The sequence below is a fragment of the Vipera berus genome (genome assembly GCF_964194415.1).
Source record: "Vipera berus genome assembly, chromosome: Z".
NCBI lineage: Eukaryota > Metazoa > Chordata > Lepidosauria > Squamata > Viperidae > Vipera > Vipera berus.
Genome location: NC_138205.1, coordinates 82,446,571 through 82,464,126, shown reverse-complemented (window position 1 = coordinate 82,464,126; position 17,556 = coordinate 82,446,571). Strand labels below are relative to the sequence as shown.

Sequence of the window (17,556 nt, the reverse complement as noted above, 5' to 3'; positions counted from 1 at the left end):
TTATATTTTTTAAAATTTCAGACATAGCTTACAGCCATGGAACTGTAGATTGTTCAAACAAGAGAAGTATATATTGATAGTGTAATTTTGTTAAAGTGCACAGTTCTGTTGAAGATCAGCTTGTTTTATTATCCATGTACTCGGAGTGCCACATGATAAACTCGAGTTGGCATTACATCAGGGATAGCATTAGTATTCATTTTTTATGCTGAGTTTGATCAAGTATATAGTCTTTGTATGGACTGTTTGCCAAGCATACAGTATGCCTGTGTTCAAGGCAATTAACATGCTACATTCACTGCTATTAAGATGTGCAGTCTGCCTTACAAACTATTTAAAACTCAGAATGGCTCACAAAAATATTCAATAGCTATATTGAAAGTCGCGCGTAGGTTCTCAGGAGGGGCGGTTGTTCTATTAACAAAGCAAAACCAAGAGTACTAAAAACCAAGAAAATACAAGAAATTTGTATTTGCAACTGGTTTTGAATTTGTGATTCTCGTAGCTAACAATCATAATGAACAGGAGGTGGTGAAGGAGATACTGATTAACGACAATTATGTGTTTTCTGATGTAATCCTTCAAGATTTCTGTTCGATCCAGCCATATCTCTTATTACCTCTTTCGGAATTCGAACTCACTTCAGAGGCGCCTACCCAGATAAGTGTTGCCAGTCAACAGGAGAGTCGGTCAAGATAACGTTTCTTATTAGCTCGGCAAAATTCCAAACCGAGGCAATTTGGGAACAAGCAGTAATAGAGCTTGGAAGTAGTGTAACCCTGCTTTTCCTTTTCCCCGACCCCTCCCCAAACTGTACGGCCCCAGGTGACGGAAGCCTCTCCCCTCCCCGCCCGCGTGCGTCCCCTTAGCTCTGCCCCCTGGAATCCTGCCAGCGGGGTTTTTCACAGCGACGTTTGCGGTCGCTGCGCTAAAACTTGCATCTCCGGAACAACCCTGCGCGTAATTTGCTTCTCCGGACGGCAACTTTCGGCCACAAGTCCAGAGCCTTTGGATTGAAGAGCTTGCCTTTGGCTGCGGCAGTGAGCAATCAGCCTCTCGACAGTGTTCCTGCTTGCAGCTGAAGATGGAACAGCCGCCCCGCGAGAGCCACCAGGAGCGCGCTCGTTCGCACACCGTGACCACAACCAGCAGCTCCTTCGCGGCTACTTTCACATCCAGATCCAGCACGCTGGCTTATGACAAAGAATTTCTAAAGACGACTCCTGGAGTCCTCATGGTGGTGGAGATAGTAAGTCTGGCACTTCCAATAGGCGGTCGTAGGCAATGCAAAATCTATGTTGGCAGAAGTAAGTCCCACAAACTTACTTGGCTTCTGAATGTAAACATACGCGCCAACAAAAGCCTGTATTCTCACGTTACCTCAAGCCCCATTTTGGTTTAGGGGCTTTGTGTACACACTCCACGTGCTTAGCTTATTAGTCAGTATGACTTGCACGGGCAGGAAATCGGGTTGTTTTAACTTTGTTAACACAGCTGCTAGGATTTGAGATTTCCACCTCCTACCTCTTCACTCAAAGCAAACCACAAACAAGTTCCGTAGCCAAGATAACCGGCAAGAAAGGACATTTACCTAAAAGCCAGGCGGAAGCTTTAAATTTAAGCAGCCTTCTCCCTCTTCTCTTTAAAACTTTTCACATCATGTCTTTTTGGTATTTTCACTTCTTTTCACATATCGTTTTTAAGTTTTTCTAAAGATGAGGCCTCAAAATTCAGAAGGATGTTTTAAATGTCTAAGCAGTGTAATGAATTAACTTATAATGACATGCTTTCTGAAAACCTGGCCATATTTTAAAACTATGAAGGGTCTGATTTATTCATTTTGACATGTGTAAAAGCCAATTTGGTCTAGTAGTTAAGGTGCTGGACTGGGAGCACCTTAATCGCTAGGAACCAGCTGGGTGACTTTGGATCAGTTTTGGCTGTAAGCCCTAGGAGGAAGACAATAGCCAACCCCTTCAAAAATGTTGCCAAGAATACTGCAGGAACTTGTTCATGTAATCACCAAGACTGATGTGGAGGCAAAAAATGAAAACATATACTCAATTCACATTGTGAGTACCCTGAAAATGTGCAAAACTTTCAGATATACCAGGACTATTGATGGTGAAACCATTTTATACTGCCAAGCCTTGGTGCAAATTATATAATCAAGCAACATGCAATTTCTTTGTAAATCTTATAAGAAAAGACAATATTTTTCCCTAGAAAAATAGCTCTATTTGTCAATTACATCAGAGATAAGAATATAGTTTCATCTAGCAAATTAAGGATTAATAAACTTATTAAAAGGGACGCGGTGGCTCAGTGGGTTAGGACGCTGAGCTTGTCGATCAGAAGATCGGCAGTTTGGCGGGTCGAATCCTGAGTGCCGCGTAGCAGAGTGAGTGCCTGTTACTCGTCCCAGCTTCTGCCAACCTAGCAGTTTGAAAGCACGTAAAAATGCAAGTAGAAAAATAGGGACCACTACGGTGGGAAGGTAACAGCGTTCTGTGCGCCTCTGGTGTCTAGTCATGCCGGCCACATGACCACGGAGATGTCCTTGGACAAGCGCTGGCTCTTCGACTTTGAAACAGAGATGAGCACCGGCCCCTAGAGTTGGAAAGGACTAGCACGCATGTGCGGGGGAACCTTTACCTTTACCTTAAACTTATTAAAGCCCACTCATGTAATTTATTTCCCTGAAGCTTTGTAATAAATAGGTTTCCTGTTTCTGCCCTGCAGAAAAGAAAGGTAAGAATTATTGCTTTATGGGCCATTATTGAAAAGCTACAAGAATTTTCCTGTCTTCCTATAAGATAAGATCTGTAGGCAACCACTGTTAAGCTGGATCCTTTTCCGAAGTGCTACATCTGTTTACTTACTCTGCAGTTCAGTCCCATTCTATATATGTCTAGTTGACACTCTTAGTAGTTGGTTTTCTCCATTTGTTGAGATGAAAATTAGATTTAGGCAGTGCTTTTTTTGTAAAAGAAAAAGGTGCTGGAACTCACACATGTCATACAACCCGCCTTGCCTACCCTACAAGGTTCCATCCAAAAAAGGTGCCGGAACTCCGTTCTGAGCATTCTATGAGGAAAAAAGCCCTGGATTTAGGACAGCTGAAAGCTTGTACAGAGAATATGTTCAGCTGGCTGGAGCATGTATAAATTTTCTAACTTTGCAGTGCTGGAATGAAAAAGTTGGGAAGTTCCCTGGGTTTGACTTAAGCAGTTTTATTCAAGTGGGAATATAGGATGATCTAGTAATTGCTATGGGTATTGGATTGCCAAGGACTGCTTCAGCATCAGCTGAATCCTGTTGTTCTTGTTCCTGGAGCAGAATGACACTATGCATGCAGGACAGGCTTTATTCCTATCTGGTCATATCTTATTCTGTTAACCTACTGACCATGAAGAGGTAAAATGCTGTTGAGGCATGCAGACATCAGTACAGAAATCCACTCTGGTAATATGCACTGTAGGAGTGTAGCTAGGAAGAGAAGGGAATCTGGAGATGTTTGGGGTATTTCATTATCAGAATTACAGTAGAAAGCTGGGGATATTTTGTAGATTTATGTTATCTATTCACTGGTTTCATAGAGTATGTTAAAAATAATGGTGGGCCTTCTTAGCCACAGCTACACATTTTTGAAAGACTTGGGTCTTCACTGTCAGGGAATATGATGCCAAATGAGGCAGCTGCATCAACATGGAGATGGAGCCTGGATTTTATGGAATTTTGTACTGCCCCCCAGCTGTGGAAGTCAATTTAAGACTTTAACTTTCTGTGTTGTCTGAGTTAAAATGATAGGAAAAAATAACTTTTTTGTCAGCAGCACTCCTAAAATTTAGTGTATTCAGAGCAGGCTAAAAAAGACAAATGAGAAATGGGGGCGGGGGAGGAATTATAAGATGAAACCATGGGATTCAGGTTATCCACCCCTGATTTAATTATTTATCCCCACAACCCTAGTATTTGCAATAGGCAACTTAATGAAAAACATAATTTAAAACAGTTGTAACATTTAATGTTACAAAACAAAACAAAGCAGGACTCATAAATCAGTGTGTTATATTTGTGTTTATAATTAACAAATGTATTTGACTTATTTAAAAAATGCATCACCAATATTAAAATGCTGTACAATATATACTGATGACTAAAATTAGCAGCAGTAAAATAGTCTGTCAAGGTAAGGCTCTCAAAATGGAACCTTATGCTTACCCATGTTTTTGTCTGAAAGTTAAATATTATTGTATGCTTTCTTATTGCATTTCTGTATTACCTAACAGTCTGCTTCCCTGAGTCGCTTCAAAATAGAATTCATGAACTTCATAAAAGTATACAATAATAAATACAATATAAAAGGAAGTCAACAATAGTAAGAAAAATTAGCAGAAAATGATATTATGAGTGTATGGATCAAAAATATAGAAGTTGTTAAAAAGAACAAGGTTGAAATAAATCCAACCTTCAGCAAAGATAGGCTGCAAGTGAAAATCTTTAAACAGACATTCATACAGAGGCCTGAGAAATTGAAGTGACATTTTGTCAGTATAAATCAGGGTGGGAACTATGGCCCTTTTATGACTTGTGGACTTCAATGCTGTTTCGGGAATTCTGGGAGTTGAAGTGCACAAGTCATAAAGGGGCCGTAGTTCCCCACCTTAATTCCAGGTTGCTTCTCTCTTTGATCAGTTTCCAACCATTGTTTCGTGTCCTGCCCTCTGGTGACCCCCTTTTCTTGGTGGCAGCCCCTCAAATACTGGAATACTGCTATCATGTCTCCCCTATTTCTTCTTTTCTTTAGACTAGCCAAACCCTAGTCCTGCAGTCATTCTTCGTATGTTTTAATCTCCAGGCTTTTAATCATCTTAGTTGCTCTTCTCTGAATTTTCTCCAAACTCTCAACATTTTTTTTTTGTGATACAGTGATCAGAATTGGCTACATTATTCCAGGTGCGGTCTTATTAGGGTTTTATAAAGTGGTACTAATGCTTCAGGGACGTGGTGGCTCAGTGGGTTAGGACGCTGAGCTTGTCGATCAGAAGGTCGGCAGTTTGGCGGGTCAAATCCTGAGTGCCGTGTAACACAGTGAGCGCCTGTTACTCGTCCCAGCTTCTGCCAACCTAGCAGTTCGAAAGCACGTAAAAACGCAAGTAGAAAAATAGGGACCACTACAGTGGGAAGGTAACAGTGTCCCGTGCGCCTTTGGCATCTAGTCATGCCGGCCACATGACCACGGAGATGTCCTCGGACAAGTGCTGGCTCTTCAGCTTTGAAATGGAGATGAGCACCGGCACCTAGAGTTGGAAACGACTAGCACGCATGTGCGGGGGAACCTTTACCTTTACCTTTACTAATGCTTCACATGATCTTGATTCTATGCCTTTGTTTATACAACCCAGGATTGTATTACCTTTTTTGCCTGCTGCTGCACACTGCTGGCTCATAGTCAAGTGATCGTCCACTAGGACTCAAAGGTCACAGGTACTGTTTTTAAACCAGGTCTCGCCCAATCTGTACTTGTACCTTTGGTTTTTCCTGCCTAAATGTAAAACTTTGCTTTTTTCCACATTGAAATTCATTTTGTTGGATAGGGCCCATTGTTCAAATTTGTCAAGATCTTTTTGGATCCTGAGTTTGTCTTCTGGGGTGTTGGCTACTCCTGCCAGTTTGGTGTCATCTGTGAATTTGATGAGTTCCCCTTCAATTCTCTCATCTAATTCATTGATGAAGATATTGAAGAGTACTGGGCCTAGGACAGAATCTTGTAGTACCCCACTGCTTATTTTTCTCCATTTGGATGTAGTGCCATTGAGGACTACTCGTTGAGTACAGTTTGCCAGCCAGCTACAGATCCATCTGGTGGTGATGTTGTCTATTCCACCTTTTTCTAGCTTACCAAGGAGTAGGTTGTGGTGTACCTTGTCAAATGCCTTATGGAATCTAAATATACTACGTAATGCTGCATTTCACTGGTCTACTACTTTAGTCACTTTATCAAACAATGAAACAGCCTTGGTGGAGCAATGGGCTAATGCCTCTTTAAGTAACACCAGCTGCCTGCAATTAGTGCAGGTTCGCATCCCACCAGGCTCAAGGTTGACTCAGCCTTCCATCCTTCCGAGGTAGGTAAAATGAGGACCCAGATTATTGGGGGCAATTAAGCTGACTTTGTAATAATGCCGCTTGGTGTGTGTGTGAAAGCCCTAATAAGCAGGCATATACATAGAATGAAGGCTACTGCTAAGCTTGTAAGCCGCCCTGAGTCTTCGGAGAAGGGCGGGATATAAATGGAATTTTTTAAAAAAAGATTGGTTTGGCATGATCTGTTTTTACCAAACCCGTGGTGGCTACTATTTATAACTTTGTTTGCTTCTAGTTGTTTGCTGTTTTTTATTATCTTTTCTAGGATCTTCACAGCTATTGATGTTAAACTGATTGGTCTGTAGTTTCTTGGGTCCGTTTCCCCCCCTTTCTTGAAGATGGGAAACACATCAGCCTTTTTCCAATCCTCAGGTACTTCCACAGTGCTCCAGGATTTATGAAATATTGTGCAATGGTTCTGAGATAACATCTGCCAGCTCCTTCAGAACTCTGGGATGTAATCTCTCAGGCCCCGGTGGTTTATATTCGGCAAGGTCAGATAGGTGTTCTCTTACCATTTTCTTGCTTATTTTAATTTTTGTTTCTAGTTTGTCTTTTGCAGTGTTTTTTTTGGTATGTTGGGCTATAGTTTCTTTTTGCGTATGAATGTGAGTTAAGTAGCTCTGCTTTCTCTCTGCTGCCTGTTATTTCCTTGCCATCTTCTCTCTTTAGTGGGCCTACAGTTTCCTTGACTTTTTTCTTGTTGTTAATATGTTGGAAGAAACTTTTTATTATTATTCTTGATTCTGTTGCAAGTTGTTCGTTCTGCACCTTTGCTTTCCTGACTTCATCTTTGCACATTCTGCCTGTCTGCTGATAATTGGTCTTAGTTATGTGCCCCTCTTTCCATTTTTTGTATTTGTCCTTTTTGTCTGTCAGTTTGTCAGAGAGATCTTTGTGCAGCTATGTTGGATTCTTCTTGAATTTCTTGTTTTTCTTTTTCAGTGGTATTGTGCTGATGTGGGCTTTTATGATCGCATTTTTCAGAGTTTTCCATGCTTCTTGGGTTGTTTTCCCCTTTAGGATTTTCATCCATGGGATCTTTCCTAGGTTCTCTCTGAGTTTGTTAACGTCAGTTGTTGAAGTTTAAGACACTGGTTGAATTGTTTTCTTTTGCTAGTATTTGCATTATATTAAATTCCAGTATGACGTGGTCACTTTCACCCAAGGTTCTGGCAACTTCAACTCCCTCTATCACTTCTTCTCTATTAGTAAGAATTAAGTCCAGGATAGCTTTACCTCTAGTTCCCTCCTCCATCTTTTGTGTGACAAAGTTGTCAGCTAGGTTGGTTTGATCTCCTGGTCACTGCAGAATTTGTCTCCCAGTTGATATCTGGATAGTTGAAGTCAGGGCTTTTTTTCTTAAAAAAAAAAGGTGCCAGAACTCTTATCTTGTTAATCTTTTATTTATATAAATTTTATTTATATATTTATTTATATAATTAAATAATTATATATTCAATTCTTAACATACATTTAATTGTATTTAAAGCAAATGTTCATAGAAAATTCCAAACTTTTCTCCAATTCTCATCTGGCAAATTTTCTTAACTCCTTTCCTTGCTCTTAGTATCTATGGCCGAATGTCGTCCTCTGAGTAACCACAGATCAACGTACTTTGAAGGATCGAAAAGTCTCAGAGGTGGTCCGACAAGTTTGATGAACAAAAGTGCTGAAATTGTCTTAGTCTTTAACGAAGCTCTTCTTGGGGTAGCAATTAGATTCATTTGTGAAAACCCATGATCACATTCAGTTGAAGAAATAGGAATGGTATTCAGAGTCCGTATCAAATGCAACAGTTTTTCTGGCTATGTCTTTTCGAGGATGTATTCATGGAATCCACAAATCATTTCTCTTTCATTTAGTTGCAGTCTGATTGATAAGTTTCTAATTTCCACTTCTCTAAATGTCAGTTGAGTATTAGCATCTTCAGGCCAATGTTTTTGATCAAGTACGTGAGACCAATACGCCAACTCATCGTCTTTGCTATCAAGTACCCGTATATACTTGAGTATAAGCCGACTCGAGTATAAGCCGAGACCCCCAATTCCACCCCCCAAAACTGGGAAAAGTTGTTGACTCGAGTATAAGCCGATCCGCCGTTCTGCAAGCCTCCGCCGCCGGCGGAGGCTGGATCCGCGCTCTGCAAGCCTCTGCCGCCAGCAGAGGCTCGATCCGCCATTTTGCAAGCCTGAATACACAGGAATACCCTGTGTGGCCGCGGCTCTCGGGGAAGCCCTGGCTGTCCGCTTCCTCGCTCCACGCTGCCATTCGGGGCCCGCGCGTTCCCCGGGCAAATCGCGGCGCCCAGCAGGCGAGGAAACACGCCCGCTCCAGTCGCCCCCCCTTCCCTCAGGAGACGCGAAGCAAGTGACCGCCCGGAGCTTACCGAGGACTTGCGCGCGGCCGAGGCTTCGGTGCTTCCAGGATCGCGCGCACCTCTCCCAAGCCGTCGCCGTCCGGAGACCTGCCGAAGTTTGGGGAGGTTTGGGGAGGTGCACGCGCACCTCCCCAAACCTCCCCAAACGTCGGCAGGTCTCCGGACCTCCGCGCCCTGCCTGCCTGCTTCTTTCCGCAGCGGAAAGAAGCAGGCAGGCTGCTTCGTTCCGCAGCGGAAAGAAGCAGGCAGGCTGCTTCGTTCCGCAGCGGAAAGAAGCAGGCAGGCTGCTTCGTTCCGCAGCGGAAAGAAGCAGGCAGGCAGGGCGCGGAGGTCCGGAGACCTGCCGACGTTTGGGGAGGTTTGCGCGCGCACCTCCCCAAACTTCGTCAGGTCTCCGGACGGCGGTGGCTTGGGTGAGGTGCGTGCGATCCCGGAAGCACCAAAGCCTCGGCCGCGCACAAGTCCTCGGTAAGTTTTTTTTGTTGACTGGAGTATAAGCTGAAGTGGAATTTTTTAGCCCAAAAAGTGGGCTGAAAAATTCGGCTTATACTCAAGTATATACGGTAATCTTTTTTCAATTGACTCTTTCAATTTTGTATAAAATATACTTGGGTCAATGGGAGGATCCTTTTTTGAATCTCTTTTGTGAAGTAAAATTCCATGAAAGCGAAGATCACTTACAGCAGCAACAGCACATTTAAATAGGGCCTAAAGTTCTGTCTTCTTTCTTCAAAAACTTGTACCAGTATTTTTATTTTCTTATTTGCCTTATACAAATCGATGTTGTGGTCCTGTAGATCCAAACTTAAATCTGACAATTCTTGGAGAGCGTCACACATCAATCCTAGATCCAATAAAAATTCTGTAGATGTTATTTTTCTTTTCAAGCCATCGTAAGTGCATTTATCATTTTTATCTCTTGTAGGATCATGCATTGCTTGTTCAAAATGATAGGGGATTCAAAATTATTCCATACAGCCAAAGCTGTAAACAAACTAGATGACACCCATTGGGTACTTAAAATTCTTCCAAATTCTTTTTTCAGCAGCTCAGGCCCCAGTAATTCTGCACACGAATGCAACTCTTTGCTATTCTTTGGTGAACCATGGTATATGACATACAGTTTATCAATAAATGATTGGAATCTATTTATTCCTTGGCAGCATCACCTACTGATAATTCTAGTCTGTGATTAGCACAATGCCAAACTATAATAGAAGGAAAACATTCTGACAGCAATTTTTTCACTCCACTTTTACATCCCATCATCACAGCGGCGCCATCACATGCCAGAGAAATCAAATATTTTTTCAAATAATCTTCTGTCATCCCATAAGAGTAAAGCCATTGGAGTAAGGAATCAAATATTCCTTCTGCTGTTACTTTTTCAAGTTCTACCAAGTCCAAAACCAAATTTACTGGTGAATTCATTCCCATACCTTCGATACAGCATCAAACAAATACTATGAGGGTAGTTTTTTTGCTTATTGTGGTTGATTCATCAATTATTAATCAAATTTTATTATTGGATCAAACAATTTCTTTAACCACAGTTTTCCTCATTTCTTCACTTATATGATTAACAGTATATAATCTTAAAGGGCTTACCATAGAAGATTGCTACCACTGTTCCATGGTTTGGCTAAGTTAAATATGCATAGCATAATTAGATTTATTATTGCTGCTAAAGCTATGGATTACGGATTCACATTTCCCATGGATTGTCTTCTGTCCATGGAAGGGAAGCTTGGTAGATTCTAAATTTCATAATTTTAGTTATTCCTTTGTGGCAGGGTATATATGAGAACAAGCTGCAAAGATCTTTAAAAACATGTTTCTCACATATTTATATATTTGAATTATAAATATTAAATCTTTTTTCTTTCCAATAATCCAAACTAATGCTTTAGAAATATAATTTCCAGTTTTAGCTACAGTAAACAAGCAAATTACACTAAAGCTAAATTTAACGTTACTTGTTAAAGATATTTACTATATTTCAGAATTAGTATTCTTTCAGTCACAATCTTATTCCTATTCAATTTGGCTGATTTTAAAATGTGATGTAAAATCATAAGCACATAAAAAGAAAACAGCAGAAACAGCTGCAAATTAACTCAACAGTTCTATGCTTAGCAACATTTCCATTTAATCAAAGTCCTTGCTCTTTCCAAATCTATTTCAGGGTTTACTTTCTATATACAAAAACAATGGGGAATGAGTTTCTGGGCTGGTTCAAATTTTTTACACATTCCAAAAATTTCAGGTAATGTAAATATAATGTCCATATAAATATAAAAGCATGATAGGCTCTGTATTTGTACAATGGCCGATTATCTCAGTGTGCAGAAACGTGGATAACTACAAACAGAAGTTGCAAGCCCTCTCCTTGACTTCAGAGTCATCCTGGCGAGATAGTCAGCATATAAATTTAATAAATAACTTTTTTTTCAAATGCCCCTATCAGGAATTGAATTTGAATGAAGTTTCAGAAAAGCAAATGTTCTGTGCTAGTGGTACTAAGCTCCCAAAGATCTAGCATGGGATAAATGAATTCTTCCTAATAAAAATTACTTCCTGCCTTTTTCTAATCATCATTTCTTCTCTAAAGCAATTTGAAAAGTAAAACAAAGTGAAACAAACCACTACTCCCTCCGTGCAGGGAAAATTTTCTTGAGTCATACTTGGATATCCTATTTGCAAATAATATCTTACTTACCTAGTTGAGATGGTGTAGTTGGGGAGCAGGGAGGAGTGCAAACTTCCTGCCTTCGCTGCAACTTGCCTGTGCAACGTTTGCCTGCCGGGTCTTTTGGCAAGCTCAGTAGCAATTCCTATTGGCTTCCAAAAGCCAATAGCATAGCTGACTCAGGAATTCTGGGAGTTGAACTTCATGAGTCATAAAAGAGCAAAGCCTGCAATAGGTTTAAGCCAATAGCAGCACAGCTTGTGCAAAAGCTTTTTTTTTTGCAAAAAAAAAAAAAGGTGCCGGAACGCCGTTCAGAGCGTTCTATGAGAAAAAAAGCCCTGGTTGAAGTCTCCCATTACTACTGTGGTATGCTTCCTACATACATTTGTTAACTGGTTGACAAAGAGTTCATCTATTTCTTCTGATTGGTTGGGTGACCTGTAATATACACCTATGGCAATGTCACTTTTTTTCTCTTATATTGACCCATATACCTTCTGGAGAGATTTTGTTTTTGATCATGTGCATTTCTGTAGACCTGTTTCTTTTGAACAATTTGTATCCATCCATCAGTCCATTCCATTCATGGGTTCCATCCCACCAGGTTTCTGTAATGCCAACTATGTCATGCCATCCATCATGTACTATTGCTTCTAATTCTTCCAGTTTATTCCCCAAGCTTTGAGAATTTGTATATAAGCATTTAAGACTTTTATGCCTGCCTGTGGGTATGTTTCCTGCATTTCCTAATAGTTTTTTGAGTTTTTCTTTTTACTCATCACTGCCTACCTCATTGTTTGATTTGTTTTCTTGGGATTTATGATTGGTTTGGGGTTCTAGAGATTCTAAATATTGGTCACCTTTCCCCCTCAATTTTACTTTAAAGCCCTCTTGATGGATTGGCCAGTCTTTTTCCAAATACATTTTCCCCTGTTTTCATGAGGCGCAACCCATCCCTTGCCAAGAGCTGGCAATGGGGTGGGCACGGCTTCCACATCACACATCTGGCCTGCGGACTGGCAGTTTGACACCCCTGCTTTAATCAATGGTTTATTTCTAAAATTCTTTTTTTCCTCAGTGAGTGTTGGCCTTTCATTGGGAGTACGGATGAGAACACTACTTGTGCTCCTAGCTTCTTAACTTTATTGCCTAGTTGTTTGTAATCTCTCACTATTGTAGTCAGGTTCTTTGTTGTGTCATTCCTCCCAATGTGGAGGAGGAGGAGGAAGGGGTAGTAATCTATGGGCCTAATAATTGTGGTTAGGTTCTCAGCCACATCTTTAATTTTTGCTCCAAGATACCTCCCTGGATTGTATGTCCGATCTGCAGATGGATGATTCTGTTCCTTTGAGGATAGAATCTCCTATTACCAACACTTGCCTTCCTTTTGGAGGGGGGGCTGCAGTCTGGGGCGTTTTCCTGTTTATCTCAGGTGTGTTTATTGATGTGGCTTTTTAAGGGATATTTGAAATGACTTTTTTTAGGGATATTTGAAGTTGTTTCTTTGCTAGTTGTCTGCATGTTTTCTTGGAGGGGGAGGTTGTGGATGTGCGTGTAAAGGATTGCATGCTCTACATTTTTGGTAATGTAAATGAGAGTGTAAATATCAAAATATTCTGAAATTTTGAGGTCAAATGTATTATTTAAGCAATTTCCATATTATCTTGTTGTAGAAGAAGTAAAAAAGGGTAAATTTGCTAATTAGCCTTTGTTGTCCATAAGGATCAAAATTGGAGGTTACAAAAGAAAACCAAGAAGGTATTCTGCATACACAGGAGAATTGATCATAATTGATCATAAGAAACTGCCCATAAGTTGTTCACACAGACAGGAACTTCCATACTGTTAGTCTTTGAAATAGACTTAATTGTCCTCACATGCCAAGAACACCAGAGCAAAACAATAGTGCTTTCTACTGATCAAAAGAGATCCAAAAATCAACCTCTATCCAGTGTCCCATTCCCCTTTCCATAGCCATATTTCATATTGTTAATTAAATGGAGGTGGAAGTAAAGTGTTTGTTTTGAAGTGCAGCTGCATAGCAATTTCTGTTATCTTACAGGGAGCTCTGAAATGGTACCTTAGCACTTTCTTTATTTATCAGAAGCACCTACAAATTATAGACATAACATTCAAGACTGAGCAAATAAAATAGGTCATAGAAATATAGCATGTGTAAAAGGTATGCAGAATAAATAGGATTAAAACTAAATTGACATTTACCCAGCATTTGACCACCTGACAGCATTTTTTCTTACCAGCATGAGTCTTCCTCCATAGATGTTGAAGGATATGTTGTATCTACCATAGCAGATGTGAGATGGACTGTTCTTCTCCACATTCACATAAAGTAACTTTTGTAGGGAAGCCCCATTTTTTTAGATTGTCCTTTGATCTTCCTATCCCAGTGTGCGGTCCATTTACCTTAGCCCTGAGGAGGCTTCACTTCCACAGGGAGGATGAAGAGCCAAGGTTCCCATCAGTGGGAAGTGCTGTTGCTTCTAACTATGAAGAGTTCTCATTTTCCTGATCCAAAATTTCAGGCACATAGATTCCATTGACATTGTACTGAGCTGTATGTAAAATGGAGGCAATAGCATGGAATTAAATGCTACTGTTCTGAAGGTCAAATGCAATGTGTAGCGATACCCTCATCTGAATGAAGATTTGCAGAACAAACAAGAAGGAAATAAGCTCAATACTGTAAGGAATTCTCTGTCTTTTTTAAAAAATTAAATATGTTTCCTTCCCATAGAAGCGTCATTTAAGCTCTATGAGCTTGGAAAAGCTTACTAAGATTAATTTTGTTCCATTGTGTATTTGTTTCTTAGTAGAGTATTTGTTTTATACAGTGTTTCCTGCTATTTGGGAGTGATGTTTGCTTTGTATTCTATATTTATTTTTCCTATGCATTGACTTTTGAAGAGTAATAATCCTCCATATTCCCCGCCCTCAGTGCTTCCAAAGTTGTATATCAGTGCAAATACTTATTACAGCTATTTCAGTGTTTCTAGTTCACCGCACTTTAAAATTAGAGCAAAGTATGAACCCAGCTAATTGCATTTTATTCACTAAATTATTACTAATAAGATACAGTTTAGGGTGGGAATCAGCATTTTTTGATGGCAGTGGGACATTTTGGTGAGGAGAATAACCAGGGCCCCATTGAATAGACCAATGATGATATGTAAGTATAGCTGAACTTCCTTGGTTTAGTGGAGAGGTTTTGGTTAAAGTTAAGGCTATTCATTTTTTAAAACTGTTTTTAAATTGTGAGTATTTAAAATTGCCAGGAAATTATGCAATGGCTAGTTGTGGGGAGGAATTGCATGTGTCCTGGGCCTCAAATTATTCATGTCTGATTATAATATGTGAGCCAGGTCATGCTAATTCTAATTCACCTTGCAGGGTATGTGAAAACTCTAACTATGGTTTATTGTTTACAGTAGCACTACTCACTGGGGAGTGAATTCTACTGTAATAGTATTTGGTTTAACCTATTACCTTAATGGTCAGTGACTTGGACACTTCACATAGCAAGTTTATGAGAGAGGTGTCTATGTGTAATAAAGGCAATTTTAGTTTCAGTTGATTGGCATAGTAAACTTTATCCATTGAAGCCTGAAAATTGAGCCCTAACCAGGAATATCCCAGACCCTGGAATGGGACATAGCTTCCCACAATTCTGGGGAGAAGCCCTGAAAATGGATTCCAAGGAATTCGCAGAGCAGGTAGTGAAAATTCGAATGGGGATCTCAAATGCTTAACATTTAAGTCATGGTTAATATTGTAAAATTGCTTCACACTTCAGTTCCATTAATATTGATTGTTATGTATGTGTATTTAAATGCACATAAAATATCTCCAAATGAGTATGTGTTAAGATTGCCATTTTAAATTGTTGGTTCCATCATCAGTCTGGTAAAACCTAAGGAGTTCAGCAAGTGTCAGATAGACTGATAGTTGGACACCCCCGGCTGATATAATAGAGACAGAAAACCAAAGCAAATAAGCAGTTGTTTATGGTACATTTTAAACCAGTACTTGAATTTATTTCTGTGTTTCCTCTAGGCCAGGGGTGTCAAACTCAATTTCATTGAGGGCCGCATCAGCATTGCGGTTGCCTTCAGGGGGCCGGGTGGCCATGGCCAGGGTGGGCATGGCCTACTGGGTGGGCGTGGCTAGAGTGCGTAAGGCCTACTGGGTGGGCGTGGCCAGCTCTACATCGTTCGCCTCAAGGGTGCCTATGGGGGCCTGGGCAGGAGTGGGATAGATCTGAGGGTTTCTGGCAGAAGGAGGGTCTCTGGGCCAGGGCCAAGGCAGTGGGGGCCGTTCCCTCACTGTTTCCAGGATGGCTTCGCGGGCCACATAAAACCACTTTGCGGGCCGGATCCGGCCCCCGGGCCTTGTGTTTGACATGTCTGCTCTAGGCAGTCTGTGGAACAAACAGTATCACATAATGAAGCAGTTATCAGTGATCCAGCAAGCACAAAATTTATTGCCATGTATATTTTATTGTTGTGTCACAACCAATTATATCACTTTTAGGAAGTTTGGAACCTTGATGTAGATTACTGACTGTGATGCTTCTTTTCATCTCTGTGTATGAACCAGCCAGTTTGATTAAAGCTCATATATAATGTTAAGCTATGTGATTAATTCACCTTTAGATTGACATAAAGTGTGAACAAATACCCTGTGGTTTCCTTTCCTGGATTAGATTACATTATAGAAAGACAAAAATTCAAACACACTACATTAAACATAGCCAAATATATTTAGAGATAATAGTAAACTTGTAATTCATCTGCAGCCAAGAAATCTGCAAATATTAGGCAATGAAGCAATTATAACAGATTTTCCTGCATCTGTTGCAATTTCTATATATTCTTCGTTCACATCCAAGAGAATTTCGGGATCTCCTTTGGCAGTAAGGGAATGTATCTTATGATCCTAAACTTTAAATCTATTGTTGGACTGCCTACTTTATAATTCCTCATAATTGGCACTGCTAGGACTGATGGGAGTTATATGTCATGATCAATGATATCAGACTATTGAGAGATCAGCGAGGGTCAATTTGGATTCATCACCTCCATCCCAGTTCCACCACAGGTTTCAACAATCATAACCAATCCTGTTTCTGTACTTTGCCACCTCTAAAACACTGGAAAGGGATCTAAATAACCAGCTTTCTCAAGGGCTCTTTTTAAAGCTTCAGTATAACTTTCTCAATAACCTTCCTTGGAAAGGATATATTGGAGATACATCAGAAATTATCCAACAGTTAAATCCCGCGTTGGTACTTAAGGAGGGGGTGTGTTATTGTTTCCTTAAGAGCCATTGAGACCAACCTGTCTCTGGGAAGCTTGCCGCCATTTGGAGTCAGCTAGGCCTGGTTCTAAAATGCAGCCATATCCACTCACAGTTCCAAGGAGCCAGTTTAGTTCTTCAGAACCAACAATATCAAACTCTTTCCAGATAATCAGATCATGCCTTAATTGCCACAGGATCTGCACAGAGTGCCTATTCAAACTGATTTAAACCGATAAGATTCATTAAAAAACAAACCTCACAGCTTGCAGGGGATCTTACAACCCAGTCCTCTCCAGCAAGGACCAAATCACGTTTAAAAGGTCACTGGATGGCAGTCCATTGATATCATAGAACTAGCAAAGTTTATGTACTTATTACTGCAGCTTGTTCCTTAACAAAGGCTTCTATCTATTCACTCTTTGTTTTGCTATAATAATAGCTCTAGCTGTCTTTTCTGCCATTTCATCTCCCAAATACCCTCTAAAAACTTGGGATCCTCCAGGATCCATATACAGAGACAAACCATGCAGGCACAATCAAGGCTGTCACAACCCTTTCATCCTAATCTCTGAAAGCTGGTAAAATGTTTGGGGTAATAACAGCCACTTCTGTTTGATCTCAACTATGCCAAGGAGAGCACATTCCTGAAAGACTCCTAAGTTCCCAACCTGTGCCACACAAAGGTTTCAATAATACAAGTCAGATTGGTCCTCTTCTCGAAAATACACTCTTGCATGAGAAGAGCCTTATTACAAGTAGGAGTGGAGTAGAGTGACCAGGAGAAATCACCGCTGTCCTTCTTTGCCTCTGATACGAGAAGTAATAAAACTGTTTCCTTTAACCTTCCATTCACCACTTCCACCCATCTAACTCCACAATCAAAAGCCCTTGACTTCTAAAATTTAGTTCCCTGGCAAGCACAGCAATGATAAGCATCAAAGGTGCACAAAAAACCTGGTAGGTCAGCCAAGGCACTGATGTTTCACCACCCGATGGTCCTAATTGTCAGCGAAGAAGAAAA

At 40.5% G+C, this 17,556-nt stretch overlaps 1 protein-coding gene across 1 annotated transcript in view; it reads left to right on the top strand.

The window, feature by feature from the left end:
• The first annotated feature begins 899 nt into the window (after positions 1-899).
• The window catches only part of CMTM8 (CKLF like MARVEL transmembrane domain containing 8), a 39,413-nt gene continuing 22,756 nt past the window's right edge, over positions 900-17,556 (top strand). Inside the window, exon 1 of the mRNA XM_081344435.1 lies at positions 900-1,249. Coding sequence (XP_081200561.1) covers positions 1,085-1,249 — 165 coding nt within the window. The 5' untranslated portion in view covers positions 900-1,084. The remainder of the gene's footprint in view (positions 1,250-17,556) is intronic.